Genomic DNA, 12,518 nt, shown 5'->3' with positions numbered 1-12,518 from the left:
TGGATTCTGTAAAGGATTGCAAAAGACCTAGGACACCTTTGGACACTCCAAGGAGAATAGTAATGTGGCTTGCATAGTGCCTGCTCACCCTCACTGTTCTGAGCTTTATTACTGCCTTAATATTGTGTCCAGGTTTCAAGTGGACACATGATTCAAAACCCGAACTGTCAACTAATCAATACCCACTCCTGACCCTTTTATTCTGTACAGGCATACCCCACTTTTAAGTACACAATGGGGTTTATTTACTAAAGCTGAAAATTGAAAAATCAGGCTCACTTCTGCAGAGAAACCAATGAGCTTCTAACCTCAGCTTGTTCAATTAAGCTTTGGTAATAAAACCTGGAAGCTCATTGGTTTCTATGCAGAAGTGAGCCTGATTTTGCACTTTTCAGCTTTAGTAAATAAACCCCATTGTGTACTTAAAAGTGGGGTATGCCTGTATGTTACATATTCCAAACCCCCTGCATTATATGCATTACCTACTCCTGACCCCTGAACTAATCAATACCTAATCCTGACCCCTTTATTCTGTATGTTACATGTTCTAAACACCTGCATTCTATGCATTACCCACTTCTGATTCTTGCATATGTATATTAAACCCTGCATTTCTCCATTGTACACAGTTCGCGGGTTAGAGGGAGGGGTGTTCAGGCTCCACCCCTGTTATGTGGGGGGCCCCTGCCAGGTAGGCTGTACGGGGCCCCATGATTTTTAACAGCGGCCCTGCTTGCAGGCACAGCAGGCTTGCTCTGAAAAAATTACTTTCTCATTCTATTTTGGGCGTATTTGTTACTTGGGCAGTTGGTAAACTTCCTCACATCACCCCATAATATTGGGACCTCCATCTTCTGTTAATATTGAATTGAAGTTACCATGCCCCATGTCCATAGTGGTGCACAGATTGCGTTCTCCCGTGCCCTGAGATCGCTATAGTAAATGGGGGGATTTGCGCTCTCTTCCCGGCGCACCGGTTCATAAATATGAAAATGTGCTATGTGCCTCTATGGATGGCGCACGGCTTTCGTAAATCAACCCCAATGTTTCAGATAAGAAACACATGGAACAATGACTGTAAATACAATTTAGTTTTTTTCTTTATAGTGGGTGCATGTACACACACATAAAACAAATATGTAAGAGTAGTGGAAACCTTTTTAATTTTGTTTAGATTCTTTCATTCTGACTTGTGACATAATTTAATACATGTTATGATTGACTGCCTTTTTTGTAACATGGAGTATTAAGTAGTTAATAATAAAAAATTCAAAAAAAAGAGAATAAACCGAGTGCAAGAAATTAAGGTTAGCAAACTATTGCAATGGACCCCACCACCAACGCCTTACACAACGTTTTTTTTTTTTTTTTTTTTTTTTAGTTAAGGTATCTTCCCTGACATATTTTACCCATACGAATGTGAGGCTCCAATTTGTTAACGAAGCCATTTTATATCTGTGACGTCAAAATACAAGCTACTCCGCAGCTCTCTAATGGAATAAAAAGAATACATTTTGACAGCAGCTGATTTCCTGGGACAGACGCTACCTTATTACACTGTATTAATATAATAATTACATAGCTCAACATGCGAGCCAGTAGATGTAAGGAAATCTGCATTCAAAAACCAGGGTCGATAATCAGCGGCTTGTAAACGCTCGCGATGCTAGGATTTCGAGCTCTTTGACAGGCCTTCCAATGGTGAACCCCGGTGAATACAATGGAGGTCTACCAACAGCCAATAGTGGTTCCGCGTGTTTCGGAGTGCTTCTTTCCGGCTCTATAAAAGTAGCCACGAGTTAGCATTGTTGGTAGAATCCATTTTGAAGAATTTGAACGATTGTGGGGGTGTGTGAGAGAGAGGATGTTTAGCAACGCTAGCCCTTGTGATTTTGCTTATAGACATTTTCTTTTTGTAGGCGATAGTTGTAGATTATTCGTGCGATTACCCACTAGTTTGGCAAGCAGCATTTGTTTTGTGCAGTGCTTTGCATGGGATTTTGCGATTGACTCCTGCAGAGACTTGGGGGGTGGGGGGGATTTGTGGCATAGATTTACGTCTGTTTGCAGACGTGTGGTTAGTGTTTGCTTTGTAAGCAGAATTGCTTTATTTTGGGTTTTGTGTCTTTCAGGCGTGCGTATACATTAACTCTTAAAACATGTCTGATGCTGAGCAGCAGTATATGGAGACCTCCGAGAATGGCCATGAAGCCGTAGACGCCGAGGTCGCCGAAGTGGAACCCTCTGCGGCTCAGGGAGGACAGAATGGACCCGAGGGCGATCAGATCAATGCGAGTAAAGAGGAGGAGGACGCAGGGTGCGTAGCTGAAATTTCTTCCCCTTTAACTGAAGGAGTGTAAGTGATTTTACGATTTTTCAACTTTTCGTTATGTCTTTAATTGAGAAACCGTACGCTTTACGTGTGTTCTGACAGTCCTTTGTTCTGCCGGTCTTTGTTGGCGCCATCTGGTGCAGGGAGGGTCTAGGCCCTTTGAAAGTTGCAGTGTTTGTCGCAAATCTGGTAGGTTTAATAGATAACTCTTATGCAGTGACCTGTGAGTTTTCTTTAATTGGTGCAATCTGCATGTATTCACTGCTCTTATAGCTTTTTCTTAAAATCTACAAATGATACCCCCATAATAACAACGTGAAAGTTTGTTTGATATATCTAAATTTCTATTAACCACTTCCAAGCCAGTTTTGGCATTTCTCCCCTACCTGTGTTAAAAAACAAAAACAAAAAAAAAAACTGCCCCCCCCCCCCCTTCTATTACAAGATGCGTAAACATCCCTTCTTATAGGAATAGTGCATGACCGGTTCTCTTTACAGAGATCTAGGGTCTATAAAACCCCACGTCTCTCAAAGTCAACCTTTCCAGCTTAAAACACAATCTGTTCAGGCCGGAAGTGACGGCCTAATGTTGTGCCTGGGCCCCCAGCAGGTCAAAGATGGCTGGAGACCATCTGGTCCTCTGTCAGCTCTATCGCACAGGTGAGCTGGTGGAAGCACTGGCTGCTGACATCCAAGATGTTGCACCTTGGATGATCAGAGGTAACAGGATGCACCTGAGCTCAATTAAGTGTTATAGCAAAGGCTGTGAATAATTGTGTACATATGTATGTTTTGAATATATTTGCAGAGATTTCAAACTTCTTTCACGTTGTCATTATGGGGAATTTTGAGAAACATAATCCATTTTGGGTTAGGGCTGTAACAAAATGTTGAACAAGTAAATTGCTGTTGTACATGCAATGTTTGTAATGCAGCCATTTTTCAACTTGTGTAATATTTCATGCTTTTATCTAGTTTGTATACGATTTTAAAGATGTAATATACCAACAGTGTCGATTTTTAGTTATTTAGACCCTTTTCACGTGGTCTGTTCATTCTGATCAGCAAGGTTTTGTATAAATGGAATGAATGCCCCCTTTGACATGTTCGTTCACTGTGGGGGGTGTTTGTTTTTTTTTGTTTTTTTTTGTTTTTTTTTTACGTGGTTGTAAAGGCAGAAGGATTCTTATTTTTGATGCATTCTATGTATTAAGACTAACCCGTGTGCAGTAGCCCCCTCCCCTATTTCTTGCCTGAGCCATATCTTGGTCCAGCGTTTCATAATTGGGTTGAATAGACACTAGTCCATCCAGTTCAACCTGAGTGTCTACCCATATCATTGTACATAGCACTCACATTGGTCCCTACCCTTCAAACTCCAGGCAGGTAGTGTTGTGGTTTGGAAATTGAACCAGTCACCCTTTTTTACTGCTAGGTGAGAGTGCTAACCACTACACCACTGTGCCACCAATTGTTGCATGCAATTCGACTGTATGGGACTCTCCCTATTGATTGGCTGAGAAAGCAGTGGGACACCATTGACAGACAGTAGTGTGAGCCAATGAGAACGCTGCTTGCTGTGGGGGTCCTCAGCAGCTGGAGGGGGGCAGGAACACAGAAGGACCTGGGCTGCATGTAAAACCACTGCCACTGCACAGCAGGGGTGCCCATCTTCACTGGTCTCATGACTATCCTGTCCACGAGGCATCACTATTACTGCACTTCATCTAACCCCCCCCCCCCCCCCCCAAAAAATAAAATTCAAGCAGTCAACTATTTTATGGGGTGGGGGGGGTTGTGTTTCTCATAACATCCCTTAAAGGCTACAATTCGCTTTCAGTTCATTAGAGAACAAAGGGGCATTCTCTACATCTAGTGTAAAAAGGCTTCTCTGCCATAAGAGCTGTGAATAGGTTGACTCTCTCAAATTCGTTCTGGGCTGCTCAGTAGATTGTTTTAACAAAGACCTGAAATGCATTCCTGTGCCAAATGCACAAAATATAAGTGACGGTGGGATGGATAGGACCAAGAGGGGTGGGGGAGGAGACAATGTGAGCAGTGACATTGACACTTGCCTGCTCTGTGTCAGTTTAGTTCCCCCTCCATGCTTTCCGTGTCTCTGCTTTTCTGCTCCCTTCCAGTGATGCCTGCCTGATGTTTTCTCTTCAAGCTCCCCCTTCACTCTACTAGTTGTCGGCTCATCAGCTGACTTTCTGCTTCAGTGAAGGAGTTTAGCTTTATCCACCAGGCAGGCTCTGTCTCCAGAAGAGGCAGAGCACCACATGGATGTCATCAAAGATGGCTTTTTAGCATGTTGTGATTTATATTCAACAGCCCTACTGCACACAGCAGCCAAGTGTGGGGGGAAAAATAGACTGTAGTATTACAACAAACCTCTCTCCCTGTCTTTATAGTAATTTGAAAGCCTTAGAGGGATTCCACAAAAAAGCAGCTATAAATATTACAACTGCTGACTTTTAATAAATGGACACTCACCTGTCCTGGGTTCCAGCGATGCCGAGGCCGATCTCTCGGCTGCTGCCGTCACCTTTCTAGGTGAGGGAATCAGGAAGTGAATCGAAACGGCTTCACTTCCCGGTTCCCTACTGCGCATGCGTGAGTCGCGCAGCGCAATAGGAATTGTCCGCGCTGTCACTGGGGCCTGTGTGTGTCCCAGCAGACAGCGCAGCAGGACAGGAAATGACAAGGTGCCAATTGTGACACCGGAGGGGGGGGGAGGGTTCCAATCAGCGCAAGTTCCACTTTAGGGTGGAACCCCGCTTTAAGATTGACCTCAAATAGAAACATTCTGCTAGAACTGGTCACATGAATCTTTACTAATGTTTGGCTGGCTTTAAACTGTTTTAATATGATTAACCATTTAAGGACCAAGTCTCTTTCTGAGATTTGGTCTTTACACGTGAACTGTTTTCCTAGCAAAATAAATCGTAAACCTCCATAGGCGACGTCTAGAAAAATTCTACAGGTTGCATGTTTGTTTTGAGTTGGAGGTCTAAGGCTAGAATCATTGCTTGCTCTGTTGTGGCAATACCTCATGTGTGGTTTGAACAGCTTTAATATAAGCAGCCGCCACTCCCATATACGTTCGCTTCTGCATGCAAGCTTGGTGGGATGGGGTGCGCTAAATTTTTTTTTTTTTTTTTAGGTTATGTAAACATCCCTTGTAATAAGACAGGGACCTATTAACCACTTTCAGACCGGACCAATTTGCTGGTCAAAGACCAGACCACTTTTTGCGATTCAGCACTGCGTCACTTTAACTGACAATTGCGCAGTCGTGCGACGTGGCTCCCAAACAAAATTGACGTTTTTTTTTTTTTTTTTTTTCCTTTTCTCCCACAAATAGAGCTTTCTTTTGGCGGTATTTGATCACCGCTGCGGTTTTTATTTTTTGCGCTATAAACAAAAATAGAGCGACAATTTTGAGAAAAACGCATTATTTTTGACTTTTTGTTATAATAAATATCCCCAAAAAAATTTTTTTTTTTCCCTCAGTTTAGGCCGATACGTATTCTTCTTCTACATATTTTTGGTAAAAAAATCGCAATAAGCGATTGATTAGTTTGCGCAAAAGTTATAGCGTTTACAAAATAGGGATAGTTTTATATCATTTTTATAATTTTTTTTTCTTTTTTTTTTTTTACTAGTAATGGCGGCGATCAGCGATTTCTATTGTGACTGTGACATTGTGGGGGACCCATCGGACATTTTTGACACATTTTTGGGACCATTGTCATTTATACAGTAATCACTGCTATATAAATTCAGTGATTCCTGTGTAAATGGCAGTGAAGGGGTTAACCAGTGGGTGGCAGTGTAGGGGTTAAGTGTTCCTAGGGGTGTGTTACTAACTGTGGGGGGGTTGGGCTTTCATTTAGTGAACACTGATCTCTGCTCCAATCACATGGTGCAGAGATCAGCGTCACTAGTTGCTAGGCAGAATAAAGAAATGCTGTTCACTCGGCATTTCCTCCATTCGGCCGCTCCGTGAGACGATCGCGGGCATGCCCGCGTCGTTCGAGTCCGCGGGTCCCGTGACCGGACTCACGGGGGTCCCGACTAGCGCGGGAGCGCGGCGGCGCGCTTCCGATGGCAGGGCGGCATTGACTATTGGACGTACCTGTACGCCAATATGACTGCCCGTGCCATTCTGTCGACGTACATCGTCGTGCGCTGGTCGGGAAGTGGTTAAATATGAGATCTGGGGTCAAAAAGATACTGAAATGCAATAGTCTATTCTGCCCAAGAAATGGTATGGAGCCAGGTGGTGGGGGGGGCGGGCATCTCCCCCCCCCCCCCCCTCACTTGTCTCCATGCCAAGCCAGGGAGAGGACACAATTGCCCTTGCCGGGTAACTCCCAGTAAGTGGTGGAGGGCACTGGATAGTGCCAGGAGGGGGCCCTCTCCTGCCACTGAATAAGTGATCTTGCCGCAGAGACCACATTTATATGAAGAGGATACTGGGGTTATGGTGGCTAGCTGCTGCAATAACGCTACCCCTCATCAAAGTGCTGATGTATATCGGCTTGAGCTGGTCCGGAAGTGCTTAATACCTGCATGTGTAGAGTTGCTGAGGATTAACAGTACTTTATTGCATCTCTTTAGCACTGGCCTTTGGCTCCAGCTGCTGTCAAATTCTATGGAGGGACTGGGGGCAGGGATGAGACATGCTGTGTCTATGGACACAAGTAGCACAACTTGGGGATGGCTTACTATGGAGGCTCACAGAAGAGGCGCTTGGAGTCCTGGTGGGGTACCCAAGAAGAGTTTTGGAGCTGCTCTGCTAAGCTATTGCATACAGCAGGCAAGTATAACATGTTCATTTTGGAGTGGGGCAGATTCTAAACTTTGTAGTTACTTTTAAATTAGTTTTTGAGGTTGCTGACAAATGTTTTTCATAGGAGTCTTAAAGTGGGGGAAGGGAGGAATTTGCTGCCATTCAACACAAAGTGCTTTACCAATTCATGCCTTTTCCCAAATGCCAAAGGTGGAATGTACATGATGTGAAAGTGATGACCTGTTTTGTGTTGAAACAAAAGTGGTGTATGAGATGTCTAGCTAGCAGATGGGAAGCCTCACTTTCATCTTTCTCTGCATGTGCTGCTAATTTTAGAGCTTGGAGTTTCAAAAAGGCAGATTGTAGGTGCCTACTTAGCTGGGGGCTTCAGGACTGAAGTTGCAAATTTGCCATGCTTAGGTACAATATTAACCACTTGCTGCACTTTGATGATGGTTGTCTCAGTAATGGTGGCAACTGCTGCCACAGCTGAGGTGTCCGTCTTTGGAGCCGGCAGTCCTGTGTACGATAATGTCGTATTTGCTGCAAGATCGCGGTTGGTGGCGGTAGACCACCCACCGCTCTCCTGCGCCCTCTGCCACTTACAGGAGCCCATCGACAGTGGCAATCAGGGCCCATCAATGGCTGGGTATGCAGACAAGTGAAGCTAAGATGGCCCCCACCTGTCTCCATGGTATAGCAGGGCGGAAGAGACATCAAAACGGCACTTCCACCCAAACGTTTTAAGGCTGGATTCTCACCTATGCATTTTTAGTGAATTTTGCAGATTTGCACTACAGTCCATTTAACATTGTTTCTTTTTGCACTACAGAACTGGTTCCATATGTCCAAAATGCAAAAAGCACTAAAAATACATAGGTGTGAATCCAGCATTAACCACTTCCCACCCGGCCAATGTACATATACAGCCGGGTGGGAGCTCTCTACTTCTGAGTGGACGTTTCCGAACGTCCTTCAGAAGGAGGGGGATAGTGCCCGCGCAGCGGCGCGATCACAAAGCGCTCTTGTCACCCAGACATGGCGCATCTCGGATCGGCAGGAGGGCTCTGTGATTGGCGTCCTGATCACATGGCTGTGTCCAATCACGGCCCTCATGTGATGTAAACAAACAGCCGGTTGCTAGGCAATCGGCTCCTCCTCCTCTCCTCACACAGGTCATCGCTGAGAAGAGAACAGATCGCTGCAGCCGGTTGATGATCAGTGAATATGTGCTTTTTTACAGCTTTTTAATCACTGATCACCAGCCTAGTGTAAACACACAACACACCACACAGTATAAACACAATGTCCCCACACGTCCCTAATAATAGAAATATGTCCCACTAAAATCGCATGTCCCAATGATTATCTGCACACAAATGTCCGTTTATTATGCACTTAAAGGGAGGGCCACCCTGAAAAACAAAAAAATGTTAAATTACAAAAAATCTAAAAAAAAAAAATGAGAATTTTTTTTTTTTTTTTTTTTTTTTTTTTTTTTTTTTACATACCAGAAATGCCTGTTGCTAGGCACTTTCACCTAATCTTCCTCTTCCTCCTCCGCGGAGATCTTCTGTCTTCGTCGCGGCGTCTTCTGGGTAATGAGTCGCGCTGTGTTCTGGGAACTGTGTGTTCCAGAACACAGCGCGTCCCATTCAGACAGCGCTGCGGGACTCACGCATGCGCAGTAGGAAACGGGCAGTGAAGCCATAAGGCTCAGCTGCCTGTTTCCCTTACAAGGGATGGCGGCGCCGGGACCCGAGAGCCGAGGGACCGGGTCGGCCTCGGGCGGCCGACATCGCGGGCGCCCTGGACAGGTGAGTGTGTTTAGTCAGCAGCTGCAGTGTTTGCAGCTGCTGACTTTATTTTTTTTTTTTTTTTTTTTTTTAACCAAAGACATGTAGCAGAATACATTTTGGCTTAAATTTATGACAAAATTAGATTTTATTGATTTCTTTTAAAATAGAATGAAGAAAATTGTTTTTTTCCAAATTTCCGTTTTTTTTTTTTTTTTTTTGTTTATCACAAAAAATAAAAAACGGAGTCGTTAATAAATAACACCAAAATAAAGCTCTATTTGTGCAAACAAAATGATAAAAATTTAATTTGGGTACAGTGTAGCATGACCGCAATTGTCATTGAAATTGTGGGAACGATGAAAGCTGAAAATTGGGAAGGAAGGGGGGAAAGTGCCCTGTATTGTAGTTGTTAAAGAACTTTTCTTTTTTTTTTTTTTTTCTTTTCTTGCACTCCAGTCCAAATATGTCCTGACGATAAGCTCATGTGCAGAAGCAAACGCATATGAGTAGCGCCCACATATGAAAACGGTGGTCAAACCACACATGTGAGGTATTATTGCGATCGTTAGAGCGAAATAAAAAATTCTAGCCCTAGACCTCCTGTGTAACACAACATACAACCTATAGAATTTTTTTTTTTTTTTTATACGCCATTCCATAAGTGTAGTCAATTTTGAAGTGACATGTTGGGTATCAATTTACTCAGCGCAACATTAGCTTTCACAATATAATAAGTCAAACTTAATTATTATTTTTTTTTTTTATAAAAAAAAAGTTGCTTTCCAAAAGTGCATTTGTAAGACCACTGCGCAAATAGTGTGACAAAGTATTGCAATGACTGCCTTTTTATTTTCTAGGGTGTTTGAAAAGTGTGTCTGGGAGTTCTAAGTTATTTACAAATTTAAACACACTTTTTCTAGAAAATACTGCATCTGAAAGAGGCCTAGTCTTAGGCTTCATGCACACGAGACGCAGATGCAAACGCTGCTGGACACATGTTGAAACCGGCGTTTAGAAACGTGCGTTTTACTGCGTTTGCGTCTAGAAGCGTTTAGTTAAGCTAACATCATAGACCCTCCCCAGCTCAAAAAACAGTATTAACTATTTTTCAGCAATTTTGTGAGACCAGAGTGAGTAGCAGCAGCTGTGAGAGCTGCAGTGTACTTGTATTTAGCGTGTCACTTGCCACGGCACCTGCCACAAGTTGTGGATTGTCCACTTGCCACGTCACTTGCCACAAGTTGGGGATTGTCCACTTGCCACGTCGCCTGCCACGTCGCCTGCCACGTCGCCTGCCACGTCGCCTGCCACGTCGCCTGCCACGTCGCCTGCCACGTGTTGTGAATTGTCCACTTGCAATTGCAATTGTTTAAAATATTTTTCTAACGGTTTTTCATCATTTGCAATCATTTTTGAGATTGCAAATGTAAAAAAAAAGGTCACCTTTAAAAACGCATATAAACGCGGCTAAACGTGGTAGCGGCGTTTTGCATCTGAAACGTGGAAATTTTTGCTTCTGAACGCATTTTTTTGCTTCTGGAAAAACGAGATTAAACGCAACTGCATAAAAACGGAAAAAAACGACTGTGTGCATGGACACATAGGATAACATTGAATGAGTTCAGGGGCAGTTGAAAAAACTGTACAACTGCATCTGTACGCGCGTTTAACTGCGTCTCGTGTGCATGAGGCCTAAGTCTTTAAAGAGGCAGTTCACCCGAAAAAAAATAAATAAAAGCCAGCAGCTAAATACTACAGCTGCTGACTTTTTTTTTTTTTTAAATAAATGGACACTTACCTTTCCTGGGGTCCAGCGATGTGGGCAGCCAAGGCCGATCGATCGCTTGGCTCTCAGCTGCTGCTGCCACCGCCGTTCTCGATGAGGGAATCGGGAAGTGAAGCATTGCGGTTTCACTTCCCAGTTCCCTACTGCGCATGCGTGAGTCGAGCAGCGTAATGGGACCCGTGTGTTTTCCAGTAGACAGCGTGCCGGGACAGGAAGAGGCATAGACTCCCGTGGGAGTCTATGCCCGGAAGTGGGTGCAAATTCCTGTCTTAGACAGGTATCTGGATCCCCTCTCCCCCCTGAAAGTGCCAAATGTGACACCGGAGGGCGGGTGGGTTCCAATGAGCAGAAGTTCCACTTTAGGGTAGAACGCTTTAAAGCGGGAGTCCGCGTCTTTTTTTATTTTTATTTTTTTTTTAAAGCCAGCAGCTACAAATACTGCAGCTGCTGACTTATAAAATAAGGACACTTACCCGCCAAGCGCGCCCGCGATGTCGACACCTGAAGCCGATCTCTCGATCGTCTCTCGGGTGCTGCCGCCGCCATCTTGGGTATGGGAATCAGGAAGTGGAGCCTTTCGGCTTCATTTGCCGGTTCCATACTGCGAATGCGCGAGTCGCGCTGCACAATAAGGATGGTCCCGCTGTCTCTGGGATCCGTGTGTTTCCCAGCAGGCAGTGGGGGACCTTTGGAAAGGGGCGTATGTTCTGCAGAATCTATGCCGGAAGTGGGTGCAGGTACCTGCACCCCCCCTCCCCCCTGAAAGGTGCCAATTGTGGCGCCGGAGGGGGGGAGGGTTCCAATGAGCGGAAGGTCCACTTTAGGGTGGACCTCCGCTTTAAGTGGTTTGATGGCAGATACCATTTTCTGGGAAATGCCAGCTGATCAACATGTATGCACGGTCAACAGGATTAACCGACTAAAAGACAAAGGGACATTGCCCAGGATTGTGTCCTGTCCACCATTTTCCCAGAAACTATATATGCTATTATAACCTTTTGCTACTATACCTCACAACACTGCTAACCACGTCACAGCACTCTTTAGCCATTTTACTGCTACAGGGCAGTTGCTGCATGAAGGTATGCATGTCCTACACTTATGGGTATCGGGCATGAGTACAAATCACCAGTAGCTTTCTCCCGCTGTGATTATGCACAGTGGGAGCTGATTGGCAGGTACAGCGGTCTGTTTGCCAGCACCTGCCGATTGGGTACACAGGCAGAATGGCAGACTGCCATTCCTTCAGTAGGGAAGACCTAGATCCTGTAAAGCAGGGACACGGATCAATGCCTTCCGTTTTGTAAAGGCACCTCCAACTGTAAGTAATGGCTGGCTAGGCACACATTTAACCAATTGCCTGCACATATTAGCACTGATTTAGCACTGATCACAGTATTGGTGTCCCATTTTTGTCTTTTACGGACCCGCTATAAGTGATATTTATAACCCACAGTTTAAGAGGCTATTACTTTTTTTTTACGCAATCCAGTCAATATATGCTTATTGGGATCTTAACAAATATATGTAGTAGAATACATATTGTCCTAAATTGATATTTATTTGGGGGGAGAGAAAAATACAATATTGTGTAGTGTTACAGCACTAAGGGTGTGCATGCCCAGTAGAACTCTTAAAGTGGCCAACATACACCTACAGCAGTTTGTGCAGGGGAGCAAACCTGCTGCAGTATGATGGTGGCTGGTCGGCAAGAAGTTAATATGCAGTCATAACTAAGTGCTTGCAATTGTATCCAATTGGGCAGGCCCTTGCACTATGTAGTTTAAGGCCAATCTAAAGAAA

The 12,518-nt window shown here is 44.4% G+C and overlaps 1 protein-coding gene across 1 annotated transcript in view; it reads left to right on the top strand.

Annotated features, from left to right (window-relative positions):
* Nucleotides 1-1,708: 1,708 nt before the first annotated feature.
* Nucleotides 1,709-12,518, top strand: part of HNRNPAB (heterogeneous nuclear ribonucleoprotein A/B) — a 139,939-nt gene continuing 129,129 nt past the window's right edge. Inside the window, exons 1-2 of the mRNA XM_077471491.1 lie at nt 1,709-1,848; nt 2,133-2,356. Coding sequence (XP_077327617.1) covers nt 2,160-2,356 — 197 coding nt within the window. The 5' untranslated portion in view covers nt 1,709-1,848; nt 2,133-2,159. The remainder of the gene's footprint in view (nt 1,849-2,132; nt 2,357-12,518) is intronic.

This window comes from Lithobates pipiens, unplaced genomic scaffold, assembly GCF_037356315.1.
Source record: "Lithobates pipiens isolate NorthernLeopardFrog02 unplaced genomic scaffold, aLitPip1_a1.2 Scaffold_8, whole genome shotgun sequence".
NCBI lineage: Eukaryota > Metazoa > Chordata > Amphibia > Anura > Ranidae > Lithobates > Lithobates pipiens.
This window is presented reverse-complemented; position numbering and strand designations above follow the sequence as displayed.